At 47.3% G+C, this 19,234-nt stretch overlaps 1 protein-coding gene across 1 annotated transcript in view; it reads left to right on the top strand.

Moving 5' to 3' along the window:
• The window catches only part of zswim5 (zinc finger, SWIM-type containing 5), a 39,807-nt gene that overhangs the window by 14,007 nt on the left and 6,566 nt on the right, over window positions 1-19,234 (top strand). Inside the window, exons 2-8 of the mRNA XM_053651315.1 lie at window positions 13,261-13,617; window positions 15,551-15,699; window positions 15,867-16,017; window positions 16,740-16,916; window positions 17,450-17,626; window positions 17,708-17,854; window positions 18,688-18,825. Of these exons, the coding sequence (XP_053507290.1) occupies window positions 13,261-13,617; window positions 15,551-15,699; window positions 15,867-16,017; window positions 16,740-16,916; window positions 17,450-17,626; window positions 17,708-17,854; window positions 18,688-18,825 (1,296 nt within the window). The remainder of the gene's footprint in view (window positions 1-13,260; window positions 13,618-15,550; window positions 15,700-15,866; window positions 16,018-16,739; window positions 16,917-17,449; window positions 17,627-17,707; window positions 17,855-18,687; window positions 18,826-19,234) is intronic.

The raw sequence follows: 19,234 nt of genomic DNA, 5'->3' as shown, positions 1-19,234 counted from the left end.
CTATTAGGCTCTCTCAGTGATGAGACAGAAAAGTCCCCCTCCCTGTACGCTTCTATTAACACCTCTTTCCCAAACCTCGGTCTCTGCATTATTAACGAGGTCTCTCCCAATTAAGATGGATGAGCCTGCTCTTTAGGGTATTTGTTCAGGTAAGATCTCTCATTAGCATATCTGATAGATCTGCCTTCTCATGCTGATTAAACCCTTTCCTCATCCTGGGGCAACTTCAAGAAATGAAAGAGCCTTGTAAATGAGGAACATTTACCCCCGTGTGTAGACGCACGCGAACACATGACGCCAACTGCAGAATATTGAAAATGTCGCATCTCATTCGCGCTCGTCCTGTTTAGATAATCGGGTTGTGCTTATGGTTTTTAAGATCGAGTTACGGGGGGACCCTTCAAAGAACCCTGACTACAATCCTTAACACAAACTGCTGCCTCGAGCGGGCGTTCAAGGACACACAGACCAAGGCGCCCAAACCAAAATTGATGCCGGCGTCCCGCAGGAGCGGAGCTCGATGCTGTGCCTATAACTCAACGCCGTCCGCATAATCAGAGACCAGATCGAGACTAATGGTCCGTGCGGTCCAACCGAGCCTCGCTACTGATGGATGTACTTTGCTGCACTTAGCACGTTGGAGACTAACGTTTAAAGAAAATAAACTTTGCATGCGTATGGATTGCGGGTCGGGTTCTCGGAGAGAGGTTAATCCCTGGCATGGGCTGAAGACGACAGAAGTTCTTCACTGCCAGTACGGTTACTACATGACCGTCTGTCGGATGTGTATCGCCGTGTTCATGGGTCCGGTCTGGGAATTTTCAGCTCTTAACCTGGTTGTAGAAAACCTACGGCAGCTTCGAGCGGTGCTAATGAGCCCCTGCTCGGCCAATCTTCGGATGCCGAGAGCTCTAGACGAGAGAGTCGTCCTGTACTAGCTTCCCAGCTTTGCTCTCATTTGACAGGAAGGTCTGCCTCGTTCGTCTTGAATTTTTCCCCCGTACACGCCGGTCAAGGTTTTCGTTTAGGGACCTTTTTTTGTTTTGTTTTGTTTGGACACCCTTGGTGTGCTTGGTGTTTGACTGACAACTTTGGTGTTGGTGGAAAAATAGCTCCGTGTGTGTGTTAGGATGCAACAGTGTCATCCTGCTAGGATTCATCCGAGGGTATTATATTAGGCCGCGTTTCGTATCTTTCTTCCTCGTGCTCTCCTCTTTCCTTCCGTCTTATCTGCCGCTTTCTTTTTCAGTCCCGTCTTTCTTTCTTCGCGACGTGACGCGTCCGCTTCCTGTGTAGATGTTATTTGATGTCCGTGTTCACCCTGTCCCCTGGAGAGACCCGCTCGCACCTCCAACTCTTCTGGTAATTGAATTGCCCTCACCTTCAGAGAGACCAACATCAGACTTGTATTTTCTCTCTCTCTCTCTCTCTCTCTCTCTCTCTCTCTCTCTTTCTCTCTTTCTCTCTCTGCTACTATAGTAAATCCTGGAGTTTGGCTTGGTTCCCAGTTTTTTCCATTGATGTCTTCCTCCCTCCTCCTTCCCCTCGCTCGCACACACACACACACACACACACACACACACACACTCCAGCTCGAAGTCCAAACACTCCTCTTTTTGTTGCCTTGGTGAGGGAGGTGGCAAGCCCGTGGAATTTGAGTAATGCATTCCACTGAACCGCCTTACGCACAGTTACATACACAGGCTTCCTGCTGTCTTCCCGGTGCCAGGGCAGTGGTGTGTGGGTCATTATGTTTGGCACGTGGCCCTTTGTAGAGGGGCATCCCAGGACCCTGTCTCAACATGTAGTGACGAGCAAAACACCGCACGCATCGCTCTGTTCCCTAACCACGACGGGTCGGCATCGCGAATAGACCCGTCTCTGCGTTGCGTTCTTCTTTCCCGTAGTGGTTTTTGGTATTTTTACCCGCAGCTTTGTAAAAATAGTTTCCTCAGAGCGGAAACGATCGCAATTGCACGCCGGAGTCGGAGCGAAGGCGGGCTCTGACGCAAATATGAAAACAAAAGCCACTGTGAGGTTACTGAGAGTGCTTCTGTTTTAACTCGTAAAATTCAAAGGAGCATGTTGTAGCATTTTGTTATTACCTCCTTATTTACTCTTTAGGCAAATTAACTAACTTGGCCTACAGAACTTCGGAGGTGGAGGCCGGCCATGTTGGCGTGTAGTGAGAGAAATTAGCTAGCTTCATTTTTTTTTTAGTTGCTTTTCGAAGTAAATACTTTCTAAACGATTCTTCTTTTTTTTTTTTTTTAGATTAGAAATCCGGCATTGGGTTTGCTATTCATAAGCTATCTAGGTAACTAACATTACTAATATCTTCAATAGTTCTCACTTAATGTTCACTCGAGTGCAAAGGGGTTTGGCGACCTTGCTTTCTCATTGAATTAGCTAACTATTCGAGCTGACTAATCGAGGTTTTCAAAACTTTCCGTCGTGTAAAAGTAGCGGCGTCCGAGAGCTGGGTAGCGGTTTCTATCTGCGATTGGCTAGCTACGTACTACTCTTTCATTTTATAATTGATATCTGGGTGAATGTTATCGCAGAGTCGTCTGGTAACGTAGCTCGCTTTTGTTTAAATGGGTTGTCTGACTGAACCGTGACTGTCATGGGGAAAATATTTTGGTTATTAAAGCTCCTACCGAGAAAAATTCACAGCTTTCCCAAGAGGAAGATATTTCAAGACATTTAATCTGCCCTTGTGCTGGGTTTTTGCCCAGTGTTACGGCGCTTCTGGAATGTTCTCCTGTCTAAGAGATTGCTTTTTGTTCCTCAGTTTTCCTCAGCAATTAAAGGTGCCTTTCACGGCTCCTGTTTTCCATTATCGCAAAAAGTTCCGGCTGTAGTCACACTGAGCAGAATTCCAAAGAGAGTTTATTTCTTGTGTGTGTATGTGTGTGTGTGTGTGTGTGTGTGTGTGTGTGTGTGTGTGTGTGTGTGTGGGGCTAATTGTGCAGTGTCCGTGTACTTCTCTACTTCACGGTAACAGGAAACCCCATGGCCCAACCCCATGGCCCAGAGTACTTCAGCTCAGGGTGTGTAGAATTCCATCCTCCCTCACGGCACACGAGCTAATGGGCCAGCCTGGTCTGTGTGAAAGTGTGTGTGTGTGTGTGTGTAAGTGCGTGTGTGTGTTTGTTGCTGCTGGACTGCCCAATGTTTGCCTTAAGGTCTGCCAGGCCCTGCTGAGTCCTCTAATCCCAAGCAGGGAAAAGCATGCACGCACACCACACACATATACCACACACACTCCACTTTCCCCTGGCAGAGCCGGCCAACGATGGGCGTCAGGCTTCTCCTTCACGACTGCATGAAAGAGCAAAGTTATTCTCTACCTCTTCCTATATCTAAGGTACCTGGCATGTTAGCCTTTTCCACTTTTCCATCACGGCACAGTCGTCGCTCCAGGTAAGGCGTGGGCCAGCTGGCATATCTCAAGCTTTTATTTTCCTGCTTTTGTGCTCCGTGCCAAGTTTCGGCTTGGGGATACCGACGACCTTGATGTGGGAAGTGAAATTTGTTGAGCCGACTACTTTTGTTGCCGTCGTGTGTAGCCACACTAACTGTTTTGGTGCGTTCTTGCAGTGTCACTATGTATCTTTTCCGTCCAAACGCGCTGCCGGTTTGAAGCGTATTTCCACAAAAAAAAGTTGTTTTTCAGAGGATGATGTAATCGAAAAAGACCCAGCCAGCCAGCCAGCCACCGAGAGCCTGGAAAACCACTTGAATTATCATTTATTTATCTGGAGGAGAGAAAAAAAAAATCTTTTCATCACCTTTTATTGCGTTTACTCGAACACTACGCCACAACTTTTTCCACCTCCACTGCCAAGCATTTTCACATGTGCGCAAGTTTAATTACCATAAGAACAGATGGCTGAAAACCCCACAAGTGACTGTCCTATATTATTCCCCCTGGAGGTAATGGGGTCATCCTGTTCAAAGGTTCTTACAGGTTCATCAGCCACCTTCCGCTCCGTCTCTTCTTTCCTCGTCCTTCACAGCTGGCTTTGAGTTGAGAGCGTGAATATTCATGCCGCCGTCCCTGCTTACTAAAAGCAGTGCTTAAATCTGCATAATTTGGCTTTAAGTGACTTTCAGATGGCCTTTTCCTTTTGACACTCGACGTAGAAGGAGCTGTACTTGGTAATCAAGCTGCCATTGTAAGGCAGGCCCTCGCCGTCCAAAAGCCCCTTGAAACACAGAGGCCGAAGGCTGCTTTTAAACCTTGTGGATGAGTGTCCAGGCACTTAAAGCAGCTGCAGCCTCGTAAAGCTTAAACGAGGTGTAATTGTGCATTGTAGGAGCTTTGAAGGGAACGCAAGGTTGTCGGACTGCATTGTGTGCTTTCACAGTCGCCACACTGTAACCTTTTTGTCCGTCACTATAAACGCACGTCTTTGAGTCTCGTACAAAGGTCCGTTCCCGGTTCAGTGCTAACAAAGATGTGCCATTTTAGATATTTTCTAGCGTGTTTTTTTTTTTCCTCCAGTTTGTTTGAACTCTGATTGGTCAGGGACGATGAATCCTCCTTTCTTTTTCAAACGAGAGCCAGCCTCTTTTTTTTTTTTTTTTTCTTTTTTAAAAAAAAAAAAAAAAAGATGTGACTTTGCGGGTCCCTCTTGGCTTACCGTAGAGAAGAGCTGTTATTGGTGAACAGCTCTTTGGAGAGCTTCAGGGCCGTTCGAATGAATGGCTGCTTGGCAAAAGGCCTTTCTTTGTGTGCAGAACCCAGCGAAGGCGCATTGTGTAGCATTGTTTACAGAGCATTTCCCATTCTTCAGTATGCATGCGCATGTGCGTGACTCACAGAAGTCTTCGCTGCAATAAGGTGCTCCTTTTTAGAAACCTTCATCAGTGGCTTTAGTTTTAGAAACACACCTGACCGGATTATCAGTCAGCACTTTTCAGAAATTCCCTTTGGTGTTAATATTTCACCGCGGCACCTCGCTACGGTCGCACACACGGCTGGCAGAAATGTAAAAAGGTCAGTAAGCTGTGACAATGAAACCCCTTAATGAATAGATTTCCTTCTTCAGTGCGCCGGCGCAGAGGTGACATCAGCTATTATGGCCGATGCACAGCGGACCATCTGCACACATGCGTTCGGGTGTCGCGAAGCAGCTTTGTCTTGCTCTGCTGACTTTATTAGAGGAGAAAGGCATGCCAATTATGGGGGCTTGGGCCAAATTTAGGGTTTTATTAAAAAAACTGTGCAAGGGTGGGGCTGGTGTGGCGGATGATACATTTTTGATGATGTGTCTGAAGGCGAGGAACGCTCCGAAAAAGGACACGCGCGTTTCATAATCAGTCTGAGTTCTTTGTTCTACTTTTGCTTGCATTGGTTGGAATGTGACAAGAAATGGCCTAGGGGAGAAACCGATTACAGGAAACTGCTTTCAGTGCATGTGATGATTCCAGTCAAACAAGGACCTCTTTGTGAGCACGTATCAAGCTCGGTACTCGTCTCCTTGCACCATTAACTTCGCCCATAACGCCTCTGAGGTAGAAGCTTTTGTCAACAAAATGCTACAGTCATCTAAATGGATCTCAGCCGTTCCTAGATGATGGACTTCTCGCTGGTGTTAAGCATGGGCCATTATCAAATTTTCAAATCGCAGTGAGAGACTCCTTCAGCAAACAATTAGTGGTTAGCAGAACATTGTCTGAAAACTAACATTGGGAACGTTTGGATCCAAGAACATTACAGTTTGTTATTTGTTAGTAATAAAGAACATAAAAATTTGCTTTTGTTAGCTTGGCTCAACCAGTAATACGACCTTTAGAAGATCTTATACTGTTGTCGAAATGGAAGAGACTTTGTCTCATCAGGGATGGTTCTTGCCTAGGCAACCTCCCAAAATTTTGCAACACTGTTGAATATTGCGATACGTCCTACGATCAATTTTTGTCTCGCCCTATCTGGCCTCGGTGTCTCTGCCATCCTCTTGTCCTCTCCTCCAGGCCCCTGCTTCCAAGCTGACGCCTGCTCACTGCTGTTGGCCCTTTTGCGATCGACAGTAGCGAGCCAGATCCCAGCCCTAGGCATAGACGGCCCCGCAGAGACGAAAAAAAAATATTAGGAGGGTGGGAACCCGGAGAACAGCGGGACTGGGGCAAATAAAGCAGGTCAGGGACAGATTAAGGGACCATGGAGGACAACGCAGGGGTTGGATGGCACTGCTGTAGGAGGGAGGGAGGGAGGGAGGGAGGGAGGGCACAGACAATAGAGAAGCTTGAGAAGTTTGGAACAGAAAGGAAGGGGGGTGGACAAGAGTTGGTAATTAGAGATGAATCCATCAGCTGACTGTGGAAGCAAAGCACACCTTCAGGGTCTCAACAGGGCTGTGCATGCTCGCTTTGTGTGTCCGCCCCCCCCCTCTTTTCCCAACCAAATCTTTTTGTCGTCCTCGTCCATATGTTTAGCCTGGGTTGATGTGCATTTTACGCACGGAGGAGCTGATCAACAATGCTGTTGTCATCGCAGCAGCTTTTGAATGCTAGCAGCCAAGACGGTCCACTTCCCTCACGCTGCACGATGAGTTTGGCATTATGTGTGCGCTCAGACAGGGGGGCGGGAGAGCCGGAGACAATAGTTAACTTTCAGAAAGTCGTTCGCAAATGTTTGGACAAGCCCTGGGCACATATTGACTTTTTCTAACCTTGTAGATGTAATGTTAAAGTACACAACATTGTACAGGCTTCTAGGTATTTCTCAGGCGGTGTTTATGCTCTGCTGCCTGTTTTACAGCTGCGGGGCAGGCTGAAGTCCAAAGTGCTTGTAGGAAACAGTTAAAAAGATGGAATGTAGTGGGAGTGGACCAGCTCCGAGGAGGTCATGTTAGCTAGCATAGTGAAAGACAGGGAGCCAGGCTTGCTAAGAAGGTGGAAACCTTTTGCAAAGGTACTTACTTACATACTGGATGGAGGTTTTATGGAGGTGTTGTACGGTTTTAGAAAAAAAAAGGGCTTTAACTTTATAAAAGGAATACAACTTGGACTCTCTTCTGTAGTGCAACTGGCTGTGAAGAATGATCGAGTCTCTGAAGCTCACTCCAAAGGCCCATTGTGTCTTCCCACTGCTGCTCGTCATTTGCAGGCGAGCAGATGGTTTGTACACGATCACATATTAATACCGGCTCTGTTTCGTGGTAAATGAGCAGCAAAAGGCCAACAAGTCATAAAGATAAGGAGGCCATGCTGGACAGATGCATCATTGCGGACCGATGATCACACCCAGTGATAGCAGCGGTCATTTGTGGACCAAATGAACCAGATTAGGGCATAAACACAAGCAATGACCTTTAGGACCTGTCAGGTTCTCTTGCAAAAGTGAGACACCCTGTGGCTAGAAAATTGGTGGTGGTGCATGAGCAGACTGGATGACCGGGCCACTTCCTGGATGTGCTGGATCCATTCCGTTTGCATGCCGTCAATTGTCAAGTCGGGGAGTGTTCGGCGCAAGAAGTAGATCTCAAGGTGTCACTGAGCAGGAACTTAATTAGCCACGCTCTGCAGCAAGCATCGTACTTCCTATTTCAAAGAGCCAGGGTTGGCACACTGTGTAAGGGGGCTGGATGCATATTCGGCGTCCTTTGAGCACCGACGCAAGAAGACCTTGAGACAGAAATACAATGAAAGGATATCCTCCCCCCCCCCTTTTTTTTTCTCCATGGTTGCTGCACGGTTTCGGTTCAAGAGCGTCCGCTTTTATGTGCAGCGGGACATCCGGTCCTTCTTACCGGCCTACGCGATTCATCTCCCCACCACCACCCTCCTGTATTCCATATTCATCCTCTCCCCCCATGCCTCCTTTCATTTCAAGACTCTCGAACCCTCGGCAGGTTAATTAGCAGCCAGATAATAAAAGCTCTTCAGCCAGGGCTGGTTGTGCATCCAGTGCTAGATTTATTTTGGGACGCCATCGTTTGCTGTGTAATTACATCTTTCGTTTCATCCTCAATTACAGCGCATGCATGGTCTTGAGTTAGACGCCGGTGGCTGGAAGCAAGGCCGCTTGAGGCCCACGGATCAGAAATCAATTGCGGGTGATCGTGACAAATGAGGCGCAAGGCCTGGCGTACGGGAGCCGTCATGAACAAATCAGCCTTTTATTTAAGCGGCCGTCGGGGCTCGGGTCTGGCCTCAATGAGTAGCTTTGTGCGTATGCGCGTCTGTTGTGTGGAGATAGATAGGTGGAGCATTTGGGGGGGGGATTGTGGTGTTAACCATATTGCTGCTGGGACAGATTGGAGGTGGAATAGAGGCAAAGAGAGGGGTCTAACAGCAAGAGGAGGGGCCTCAGTCTTTCCTGTTAAGTCTTTGTGGCTTTAAGGGGGCGGGACTGTGTTGCCATTGGCTGATCTGTTTCTGCGTGGGTGTCTTTGAAGGCCGGCAGATGGTGCCAAGGGAGTCTGTAGTGTGTATCTCCTTTCTTGTCCTCTCCTACTGTTTCCCAATGAGCACCACTGCTTGCAGTAGTATCAGCCCCCACAATCCCCCCCTACAAACAGATGGCCAATAGAGCGGCCCGCTATAAGCAACTCTGTTAGCGCTGAGAATTAGTGGTCAGTGCCAATAGATTAATTACGATTGTTAGAAACGCACACACCAGGTCTGACGAGGACACTATGAGCATTCATATACCCACGTATTGCGATATGTCGTACATGGTCTGACGGTTGGGTTTGCTAATACGATATAACAAACACCATGGTCTTAGTAATATTTTATTTGTTGTCTACAAAATGTCCAATCGGCTAATTCAGCACAGAAGTCAGCTATTTGACGGAGTGAGTAGCTTGGTCTTGAATAGATTTGTTGGATAATAATTGTGGCTTGGACAGAATTAGCTTGTGGCTGGATTACACTGTTGTAGTCTCTTAGCTTAGTGCTGCAGCGTGGCATGGAGATTAGATCCAGGCTGTGGATGGGAAGGGGAGGGGAAGGGAGGGGGATTTTCCTGATGACTGTTTTGTCTTCATTCCTATAAGAGTTGGTATTTTGTATGCAACAAAGTGCATCGGAGTCAGTTTAGCTTCCCCTGATTGGACTGTTTACTAAGCACTGGCGTCATCTCATTTAGAATCAGCCTTGTGTATCTTAAACAAGCCAGTCAAGTAGGCTGAATGCCTGCCCATGAGCTAGGTTGTGTGTGTGTGAGTGTGAGCACAATGACCCACATTAACTGGAGCAGTGTCATTATTCCTCCAGGCTGACACTGCATGGCTTATTGTGATCGACACTGGCACTCCATCTGCTTACGACATCTTCCCTGTTCCCATCTCTCTCTCTGTCTGTTTCTCTCTCTTCTTTGTTTGATCCGTGCCCGAGGCCTCCTCTCAGCCAGGTACCGAATGATCAAAAAGACCCGGTAGAGGAAGCTGCCAACACACACACACACACACACACAGGACCTCGGAGGTCAGCGTGAAAAGAGCAGCCGTAGAGAGGATGGTAGTGAAGCATGTACTGCTTATCAAAGCAACAAAGGCTTGTATTGAATGGAGAAGGAGGACCTTTAACATCCATCTGCGTCAGGCCCCTCCCCCTCACAGCACATGAGCCAATGCTCATACATTCGCATATAAGATTTAAGTGATGTCCTATGAGTTTTATGTATTAATAGCAGTTGTTTTTCTTTTTTTTTTATTAATAGAGTGCTCTTAGGAATGTTATCAAGTTAATCTGTCAGGCTCAGTGAAGGAGGCGTGGCCTCTGTGCATCAGTCCGACTGAAAGAGGTGTGGCCTTGTGTGCATCAGTCTCACCGAAAGAGGTGTGGCCTCTATACTTCAGACTCGGTGAAGGAGGTATGGCTTCAGTGTCTGGATCTCTGAGAAGTAGGCGTGGCCTCTGTCCCCAGTCACAGTAAAGGAGGCGTGGCCATCGTGGCTTTACACAATTTATTGATTGCTTGGCAACAATGAATCGCTAACTAGCGTAGGTGAAGGAAGTGGAGTCTGGTTGATGGAGGGTATTGAAACTTGACAGCAAGACGAAACGGGTTGGGGGGTTGGGGGGGAGCGCAGTGCTGTCAGACTAAGACCGTGAAGAATATTGTCCTCCGTGTTAAGGAGGCTAGTGACAGGCACAAGGTCTCCTGCAGCGCTGCAGGTCTCCCAAGACTCCCTGTGGCTTGTTTTGCAGTGTCACAGTCTATCTCTCTCTAACACACACAAACACACACACACACACACACACACACACACACACACACACACACACACACACTCTCAGTCTCAATTTCATTCTCCTTGCCATCCTCCTGTCTCTCTCGCTCTTTCTCGCTCTCGTTTTTTTTTTTCCCTCATCCTGGGCAGATGAGAAGTCCTGAGTCACCCTTGGCGTATCTGATAAAGAGCAATTTAGTGGAATGGAGTCAGCAAGGACAGCGGGAGGAGGAGGAGGAGGAGGAGGGGGCAGGCAGGAGAATGACTCTTCTTAGAGCACTCATCTCTCTCACAGCCTTCAGCCTTCAGATTTACAGCTTTTCAGTGACCGCTAATGCACAGTGGTGGTGGTGTTGTTGTTGTTTTACACTGATTGTGCTGGAGTTCTGTGTTGATGTGATTGAGGTGTGGGTGTTAGTTAAGCTAACCTGCAGCCTTGCTATGCTATGCGAAAGCAATCTGAGCTTTTCAAAGGTTTAAAATGATTACCATATTTCACAGACGCTTCACAAATTGTCACCTCGCCTGTGTGTCACGCTGTTTGCGTCTATATTTTGGGCGGGTGTATTTCTCAGAGAAAGTAATCTCGTCAACACCAGTACGGTGTGACGAAGCGGAGACGATGTTGTCCTGCCGGAGTTGATTATTTTCCAATAGCGGCACATCCTGAGGTGTCGTCTTATATCGCAGCGATGTGCTGTAAACGATGACACCTTTTGTACTTTTTATCCGTTTATATATTTACACGTAAGGTTGGGGAACTTTATTTCAAGCCACGTTGTACTGACGGAGCCTTTGTCCTGCCGCCTATTCACCACGATCTGATCTCGCTGATCCTCAATCCACTCCAAGGCCAAAGACACTATTGAAATGGGAAAATGTGTTAATCTTTGCGTCGATTTTGAAGTGTTTCAGTGTAAGTTCTTGTCGAAGTATTCATCCAGCAACCTTGCTTCACAATGCCAGCCACAGAGTTCGCAAAAGGATAGTGTCTTGACATTATGTGCTTCCTTTCATTTCATTCTAGCTCTCAGGGTGGTTTTTTTTTTTTGTTTTTTTGGCAGTGGTGTCTTGGTTCTTCTCAGCGCAGCACGACGGCCACACAAGGCTTAGCTGCTCGTGCATTAGCCTGAAAGGAACGCCCGGGTCCGTAAAAAAAAAAAACACCTTCTGCTCTCGTCTCGTGCGTCTTTGTTTCCGCTCGGATCTGCTTTGAAGCGAGGCTAGCCCCTCTCCTTTTCAGCCTTTTTTATCAAACTGGAAACAGACATCACCGTAAACTCGCCTTAATCAGGTGCCTCCGCGCTTGCTGGCTCGGCCTGAAAGCGCTCGGCAGTAAATTGGACGTCAGATTTGTTTTCTGAAAAATCTCAAGGAGGGGTGGGACGGAGGGGTGGGACGGGGGGGCGCCTTCTTAGGAGAACTCGTCTGGAAAAGCCTTTTGTGGGATTTGGCACAGCTGAAGACAGCTTTGCTAGGTCTAGTTAGATGTCGGCCTAAACGGAGACTTGATGTCGGCGCACACGATGCGTTAACTCGTGGGCATGCGTAGGGAACGTGTACGGGCGTGTTTCTGTGTACGTACAGGATATGATTTTCCATCCATCCATCCATCTTCAACCACTCACTCCTTTTCACGTCGGTTTATGTTTCTTTGTCTTCTTTAGATACGTAATGTGTTGGTCCATGCACAAGTCTGTGTAGGGGGAAAATTTCAAATAGATATTTTTACAAAATGTCTGCCTCGGACACTAGACTGAGATCATTACGTAGCATTGTTTAATGCTAAAACCGTGTATTTGTAAGATGATTGTTCCTAACAATGATCTACGCTAGCACAGACACGAGATGTTCGGTAACGTATCTACTTATAAGGTCGGAATTCTGGAAGGTTCAGGAACCATATTATTGGCAAGAGAATGTTCCCACATGAGGTGGTAAGCTAGCATCATTTCTCGCTGTATATTGTGCTAAAACCTGGATAAGATTGAAGCCGATACCCTGCTTTACAGGCTGGGTTCTGGCTTGATGTTCCTGTAATCCACCCTTTGTGTTGATAGAGTTTGGGTTGTCATGGTGTAGTGTTGGGTTTAGATGATATATAATTCTCGACATTGCACCCCCGTTGTCCATGTCCCAATCATTAATATTTCACCGCTCGATGCCTGGAAACAAGCTGTCTCATTGGCTACCCATATACCATTTCGTTCCCTCCTCAACCCCTCAGCCTGAAGCATCTTTGCCCCACATTTTAATCCCCGTATCCTCAGGGACTTGTTTGAGGGCAGGACTTTGCAGCACCCCTACCCATCAGCCCCGGCATTACAGAGTGTGTTAAAACTCCCATACACTCTCCCCAAGGACGAATTCACAACCCCGGCCCACGGGGAGACGGAGGCCAAAGGTTGCAGCGGATCTACTTTCCTCTCGTAACAAGCCCGCCCCCCCTTCCCTAACCCCCACCCCACCCCCAGCCCAATCTTACCAGGACAAGTGAGTCTCTGAGCTCCTCTGGGATTTTTTTTCCTCCTTTTTTCCCCCAGAGAGAATTCGATGACCTTAATCCATTACCGTGTAAGATCAGTGTAGACCGAGTGGTGGTTTGGTAACTGCTGGACCCTGCTCCCCCCCCCCCCCCCCAGGCTAGCAGACAGGGCTTCTGTGACCACACATAGTGCACTCGAGACTTTAAAGATTAAGGTTTGGAATGTTTAAAAGTGTTTCTAAACCTGTTATGAACAGAATTTCAAAAGTACCTTAAACAAGTTTTGATTAGCAATATTAAAGTTCAGTAGGTTTCAGAATTGTGTTTTTTATATATATATATATATATATATATATATATATATATATATATATATATATATATATATATATATATATATATATATATTAATTATTGTGGCCCTGAAATGAGCTCCACCCCCTGTGGAGGGGGCTGTTGGGTTGACTTAAATGTTTAAGGTTTTCTCCTTTAATCCTGAGTACAATCTTTGGCAGTATTTTTTAAAGTGTCCGTAATATAACAGACCCCCCCCCCCCCCCCACCCCTTCTCTCCGTCTCCCTCCAGGTTTCCACCTTAGCGGAACAGTAACGGAACCGGCCACACACTCTGAGCCCGAGGTGACGCACCGCGTGGCCATCAGCTTCGACCGCTGCAAGATCACGTCGGTGACGTGTGGCTGCGGCAACCGCGACATCTTCTACTGCGCCCACGTGGTGGCCCTCTCGCTTTACCGCATCCGGCGGGCCGAGCAGGTGAAACTGCGGCTGCCTATCTCCGAGACGCTCTTCCAGATGAACCGGGACCAGCTGCAGAAACTGGTGCAGTATCTGATCACGGCGCACCACACCGAAGTGCTCCCGACGGCGCAGAAACTCGCCGACGAGATCCTGTCCTCCAACTCGGAGATCAACCAAGTGCACGGTAAGGATCACGCCATTTTACAAATTCAAATCGGCTTCACTGGTATTACCGCATTCCCTCATTCCCCCCCCCCCCAGCCTTTTTTTTTTCTTTCTTTTTTTGCTTTCGTGTACGTAAATATTATGAAAATCTGAATAGCATTTGAATAGTGAAACAGTATTTACACATTCAAAGCAGTCTCACTGGCACGGCTAAACAGTAAAGCGTTTCAAACGGTACGTAAAGCGCACCGAGACTCGTTTGAACGCGCGTGCCCACTTTCCATCCCGCCTTACGTCATCTTTAATGATGCCAGGAGCTACGGTCTGAGTGGGGAATCTAGGAAATGGGACTCAGCCTGCCAGGAATCCAGTCATGTGCGGGGTTCTCTTCAGAAGTGTCTTTAAGTGTTTGCTCATAACTCGTAACGGTTTCGTTTTAAGACCCTATCGGGGGGCCGTGTTAGTTTTAGCTCTGCCAAGTGCGGCTCTTTAGGCTGAAATATCCCTGCACGGTTTATCTTAGCCTTCCAAGCTCTCGCGAGCCCCAGAATTAGTTTAGAGGTGGACATGGTGGGGGAAAGCAGACCTCTCCTTCCTTTTCCTTCTTCCTCCAGTGGAACATTTTAAAGCCACATGGCAGAAAACCTAAGCCAGGAAGTGCCCTCTTTTTGTCGGCGTCGACTAGGGCGCTTATCAGCCGCTCACCAGGAGCTGCACTGTGATGGTGGAATTTCAGGAATAGGGTCATGTGACTAGGGCTGATAACAGCTAGCGCTACAAAACCGAACTAGGGTTTCAGTCGAAACTAATAATAACACTGAATACCGCCTCGAGCAGTAAACGCTCATAGTTTTCTTCCCATGTACACAGAATAACACGTATAATCCACGTTTTCACTTCGTACCCTTACTCAGAAGGTATAAACACACGTTCTTATACGTATAAAAAAAAAAATCTTCGCTCTATCTTCGATGTTCCGACCGGACGTAGAGAAAAAACGATTGCGGCCGATATTTAAAAATTTGGTGCGCTTTTTTTAATAATTGGCGATATATATTTTTTATTATTATTATTTAGTTACAAATTATATTGAAGGGTTTTTTTTTTTTTCTTCATATACATAGAATCGGTCCTGATTATCTAGAACAATTAAGAAATTTAGTTCATTAAGTTAGCAAATGGATTTTGGTCAGAAAGAGAGACACATGTCGTATCAGCTCCGTGTTCTTCTGAGCAGCTGTGCAGTAGACCGGTGTTCTATACCATCTCTTGTGTGTTTGTTTGTGACTGTTTGGATATAAACTGCAGTGTGGAGAACGTGTGTGTGTGTGTGTGTGTGTGTGTGCTTTAAAGCATCTTGAAGAGTCGATTTAAAAAACGAGCTGAAGTCTTAGAAACGGTGATCTCTCTCTCTCTCTCGCTCTCTTGATAAAGCGATGAAATACGACGTCTTTAATGCGCTCCATCTCGCCTCTGTTACTCCCAAATCAGTGTGTGCTCTTCGCTGAAAGCGTGGCATTATCCAGAGAGAAGCACTGTGAAGGAAAACTCCGCTTAAGAGCGTTTTTATGGGGTGGAAATCGAGTATTTCGGAGTTATTTGATCTAAGTGGTGATGTTACCGCGGAGCGAGTGTGCCGGGTTCACAGAGAAACTTTTTGGAGTGCCTTGAAAAAAAAAAAACCCGGATTATTTTATTTGTAAAGTCTGTGCTGCGGATTGCGCAGTGAAACGACGTGCTCGCTCATTTTTACTCTAATTGTAACGTGACCGTTCACTGTACGATACTGCTGATTTAAAAAAAAAAAAAAAAAAAAACGCATCGGAACTCTACGTTACGCCGACGTCATCGTAACGGAAATCCCGACGTGCGGATTATTTCTGAGACCTTGCTGTATCGTGGCAGCTCTGACGGAGAGGGATTAAAAACCGGGTGTGTGTGGTTTTTTTTAGGGGCCCCGGACCCCACGGCAGGAGCCAGTATTGATGATGATAACTGCTGGCACCTGGATGAGGAGCAGGTACGCGAGCAAGTCAAACAGTTCCTCTCGCAGGGAGGCTACTACGGCTCGGGAAAGCAGCTGAACTCCATGTTCGCCAAGGTGAGAGACCTTTCGTGTGTGTGTGTGTGTGTGTGTGTGTGTGTGTGTGAGAGAGATTCAGCTGATGAATATATATATATATATATATATATATATATATGAAACAGCCGTTCTTTATACAACCGTTGAGTGAGTGTGTTGTTCATGATGTGTGTGTGTGTACACAGGTGCGGGAGATGCTTCGCATGCGGGACTCGAACGGAGCGCGCATGCTCACCCTCATCACGGAGCAGTTTATGGCTGACCCACGTCTGTCGCTATGGCGACAGCAGGGCACGGGAATGACGGACAAGTGTCGGCAGCTGTGGGACGAACTGGGTGAGCCGTCGCGTCTATCTCTGTGACGAGAGTACTGGCTTAACGCTACGTTTCGTCGACTGTTCCCTCCGCCGAGCCTCTCATCGTAACCACATCCTCCTTACCTTATTTCCTCGCTCTTAAGAGCGTCAGAACGTTAATGTAGGTCAGAGAGCAGCGTACACGTCTGCCGTGACAGGAAGTACGATGCCGTCCATCAGATACAGCCTTTCTTTCAGCCTGCTTTGTATCGATCGGGCCGTTTAGAGGGTAGAGTCCTGAAAATGGCCGCTGGATAGCAGAGCGCCGCCCCTTTTTCTCTTCACATGCAGCGTTAATTGACACGAGTCGAGGCAGGTCGATGCTTCGCTCTGATTGGCCAAATGATAATCCTGTCAATACGGTCAACCAATAGGAGAGGAGGTATTGCATGTGTTTTTGTTGGACGTCTGGGTCACGGTAGGATGGATGTGCGTATCTCGGAGTGTTTTGGTCAGGACAGTGGTCTACTCCTCCAGCTGTGTGCTCCATACACCTCTGCTGTTTGACAGTCACACACCAGCACCTCCTCCATCTCTCTCTCTCTCTCTCTCTCTCTCTCTCTCTCTCTCTCTCTCTCTCTCTCTCACACACACGCACACACATCTCTTCATTTCCTTGCTTTAAATCTGTACCTCTTGCGCTCTCGTTCTCCGAGACGCTCCACACTAACGGTGCTCTCTTCCCACCTCGTTGTTCCACAGGTGCATTGTGGGTGTGCATTGTGCTGAACCCTCACTGTAAGAGTGAGGAGAAGAGCGCGTGGCTCAAACAACTGAAGAAGTGGAGTGACATGGATATCTGCCCGCTGGAGGACGGCAACTACGGCAGCGAGCTTCCCAACATCACCAACGCCCTGCCCCAGAGCAACCTGGCACATGGTGGGCATCCAGAAAACACCCATTTAGACGTATTTAGACTCGATTATAGCAGCGATTCTGATTGGGTTGTCTGAGTGTTGCGTATCTGGGTTTATATTAACGAATCCGTTATCGTTTCTATAGTAACGCCTCATTCGCAGGGACGTGCTCAAATGAACCCAAAGCGTGAAAGATAACGAGTTTGAAAATGAATTTTACGCGTATAATCGCAGTTATGGTGATGTTTTCTGTAAGGAGATGTTTATTTATAGAACATTTAGTAAGGAGTGTCCAGTGAAACGGTTTATAGCTAATAAAAAATGGTGACGGTTGTTATAACGGACGTTGTTCCCCTGGATGTTCAGCTACGTTAGAGGTAACTATAAAAGGATAAAAAAAAATACTGTCGATCTTTATTTACTAATAAAAATTTTTACTTTTAAACCCAAAGACAGCCAGAAAAATGACTCGCACATACAGGGTCCTGACTCGATGGTCTCCCTGACTGACGTTGACTCCACAACTGACGTTGTGCGTCGTGTGTGTGTGTTTAGACTCGTTGGCCCGGCCGAGGCGGACGGTGTTCACTCGTGCCATGGAGGCGTGTGACCTGCACTGGCAGGACAGCCACCTGCAGCGAATCATCAGCAGCGATTTCTACGTCTCACCCGCTTACCAGAGAGAGGGAGAGAACCTGCTCTTTAACCCTCAAGGCCTGCCGCTGTGGCTGGGTAAGACGCTCACATGGCCGTATTTGGACGCGTTTGTACTTACGCCACGTCCAACAGTGCGTCACGTGACCTTTCTTGCAGATCACGTGCCTACCGCGTGTGCCCGGGTGGACGCCCTGCGTTCCCACGGTTACCCGAGAGAAGCCCTACGATTGGCCGTGGCCATCATCAACACTCTCCGGCTTCAGCAGCAGAGGCAGCTGGACATTTACAAACACCAGAAGAAAGGTAACACACACACACACACACACACACACACACACACACACACACGGATTGGAACATGACCTTACAGCAATCTTTATCTACTTGGCATCATACCATGCCTGTAGAAGCCAAAAACCCTACAAAAGCCGCATTGTGCTCCAAACTGAGCAGGTTTAGCTTATCTGCTCGTGTAGAGCTACAAGAGGCCTAAGTGCATCGCACAGGTTGTTTTTGTGTTTTTTAAGTGTTTAGTATCGAACTGAAGCCAAGTCCAGATGCTGGGCTGAGATTTGAGTACTGACGACGTACATCGAGCTTTCATAACACATTCACTAGTATTACATTACTGTTTGATGAAGCAATGCGGAACAGTTTTTTTATTTATTTATTTTTTTTATATGTTTGTGAGTTTTGAAAGTCAGCTTTCCGTATGTGTTGTCTAGCGTGAATCCGTAGCGGTTCGATTTTCTCTGCAGGTATTAGCTAGTCGTGTTCCTTTGCTAGGTCAGAGTATTTGTTTCGAGTGAGGATCAGCTCAGCAAATTAGTCGCATGGATACACGGATTAGAAATGAGAGAATGAGAGTCTATGGTGGCTGGGGGGGTGAGGTGGGGGGCGCACTTACATTTGGAGCTTTGGAACGGCATCCGAACCATCTGTCTCATATCTACAGCTCGAAAATGTTGATGATCTGAATCTGGAGTTCACACTGAAACGCGCAGAAACTTAGCAGATTTGCTGTTCTGTGTTTTTAAGAAACAGCTGTTAGAGTAATTGCGCTAAGCATATTATCACCCATAATTCATTTAAGTGTGTGTGTGTGTGTGTGTGTGTGTGTGTGTGTGTGCGCGCAGAGCTTCTGCAGAGAGGAATGACCAGCACTACCAATCTGGAGGGCTGGGTGGGCCACCCGCTCGATCCCATCGGCTGCCTTTTCGCCACCCTAACAGAGACGTGTCGAGTGGAGGACGACAGCGCCATGGATACCGGAGGTAGATTATTATGGGCTGGCAGATGGGGGAGGAGCATGTGTGCGTTTTGTGCGTCGGACGGAATTAGATTAGGCTTCTATAGCCTTTCATACCTTTTTTAAAACACCACAGTATTGTATTATTGTGAGCATGTGTGTGTGTGTGTGTGTGTGTGTGTGTGTGTGTGTGTGGTTGTATTGTAGCTGTGGGGTCACGGTGGAGTAAAATGTTTAAAATCAATCAGCGTTCGCATGCTATACGTCGCTCCAAGCTGCAGAGTGTTGCCTTTTGTGTTGCTATTGTGTGAAACCAACAGGGAGCTATTGTGATTTGGAATAATGCAGACAAGTGGTACTGTGTGTGTGTGTGTGTGTGTGTGTGTGTGTGTGTGTGTGTGTGTGTGTGTGTGCTGGAGTGTGTGAGGGGTGTA

This window comes from Ictalurus furcatus, chromosome 20, assembly GCF_023375685.1.
Source record: "Ictalurus furcatus strain D&B chromosome 20, Billie_1.0, whole genome shotgun sequence".
Lineage (NCBI taxonomy): Eukaryota > Metazoa > Chordata > Actinopteri > Siluriformes > Ictaluridae > Ictalurus > Ictalurus furcatus.
The sequence above is the reverse complement of the archived record's forward strand: the minus strand, read 5'-3'. Positions and strand labels throughout refer to the sequence as shown.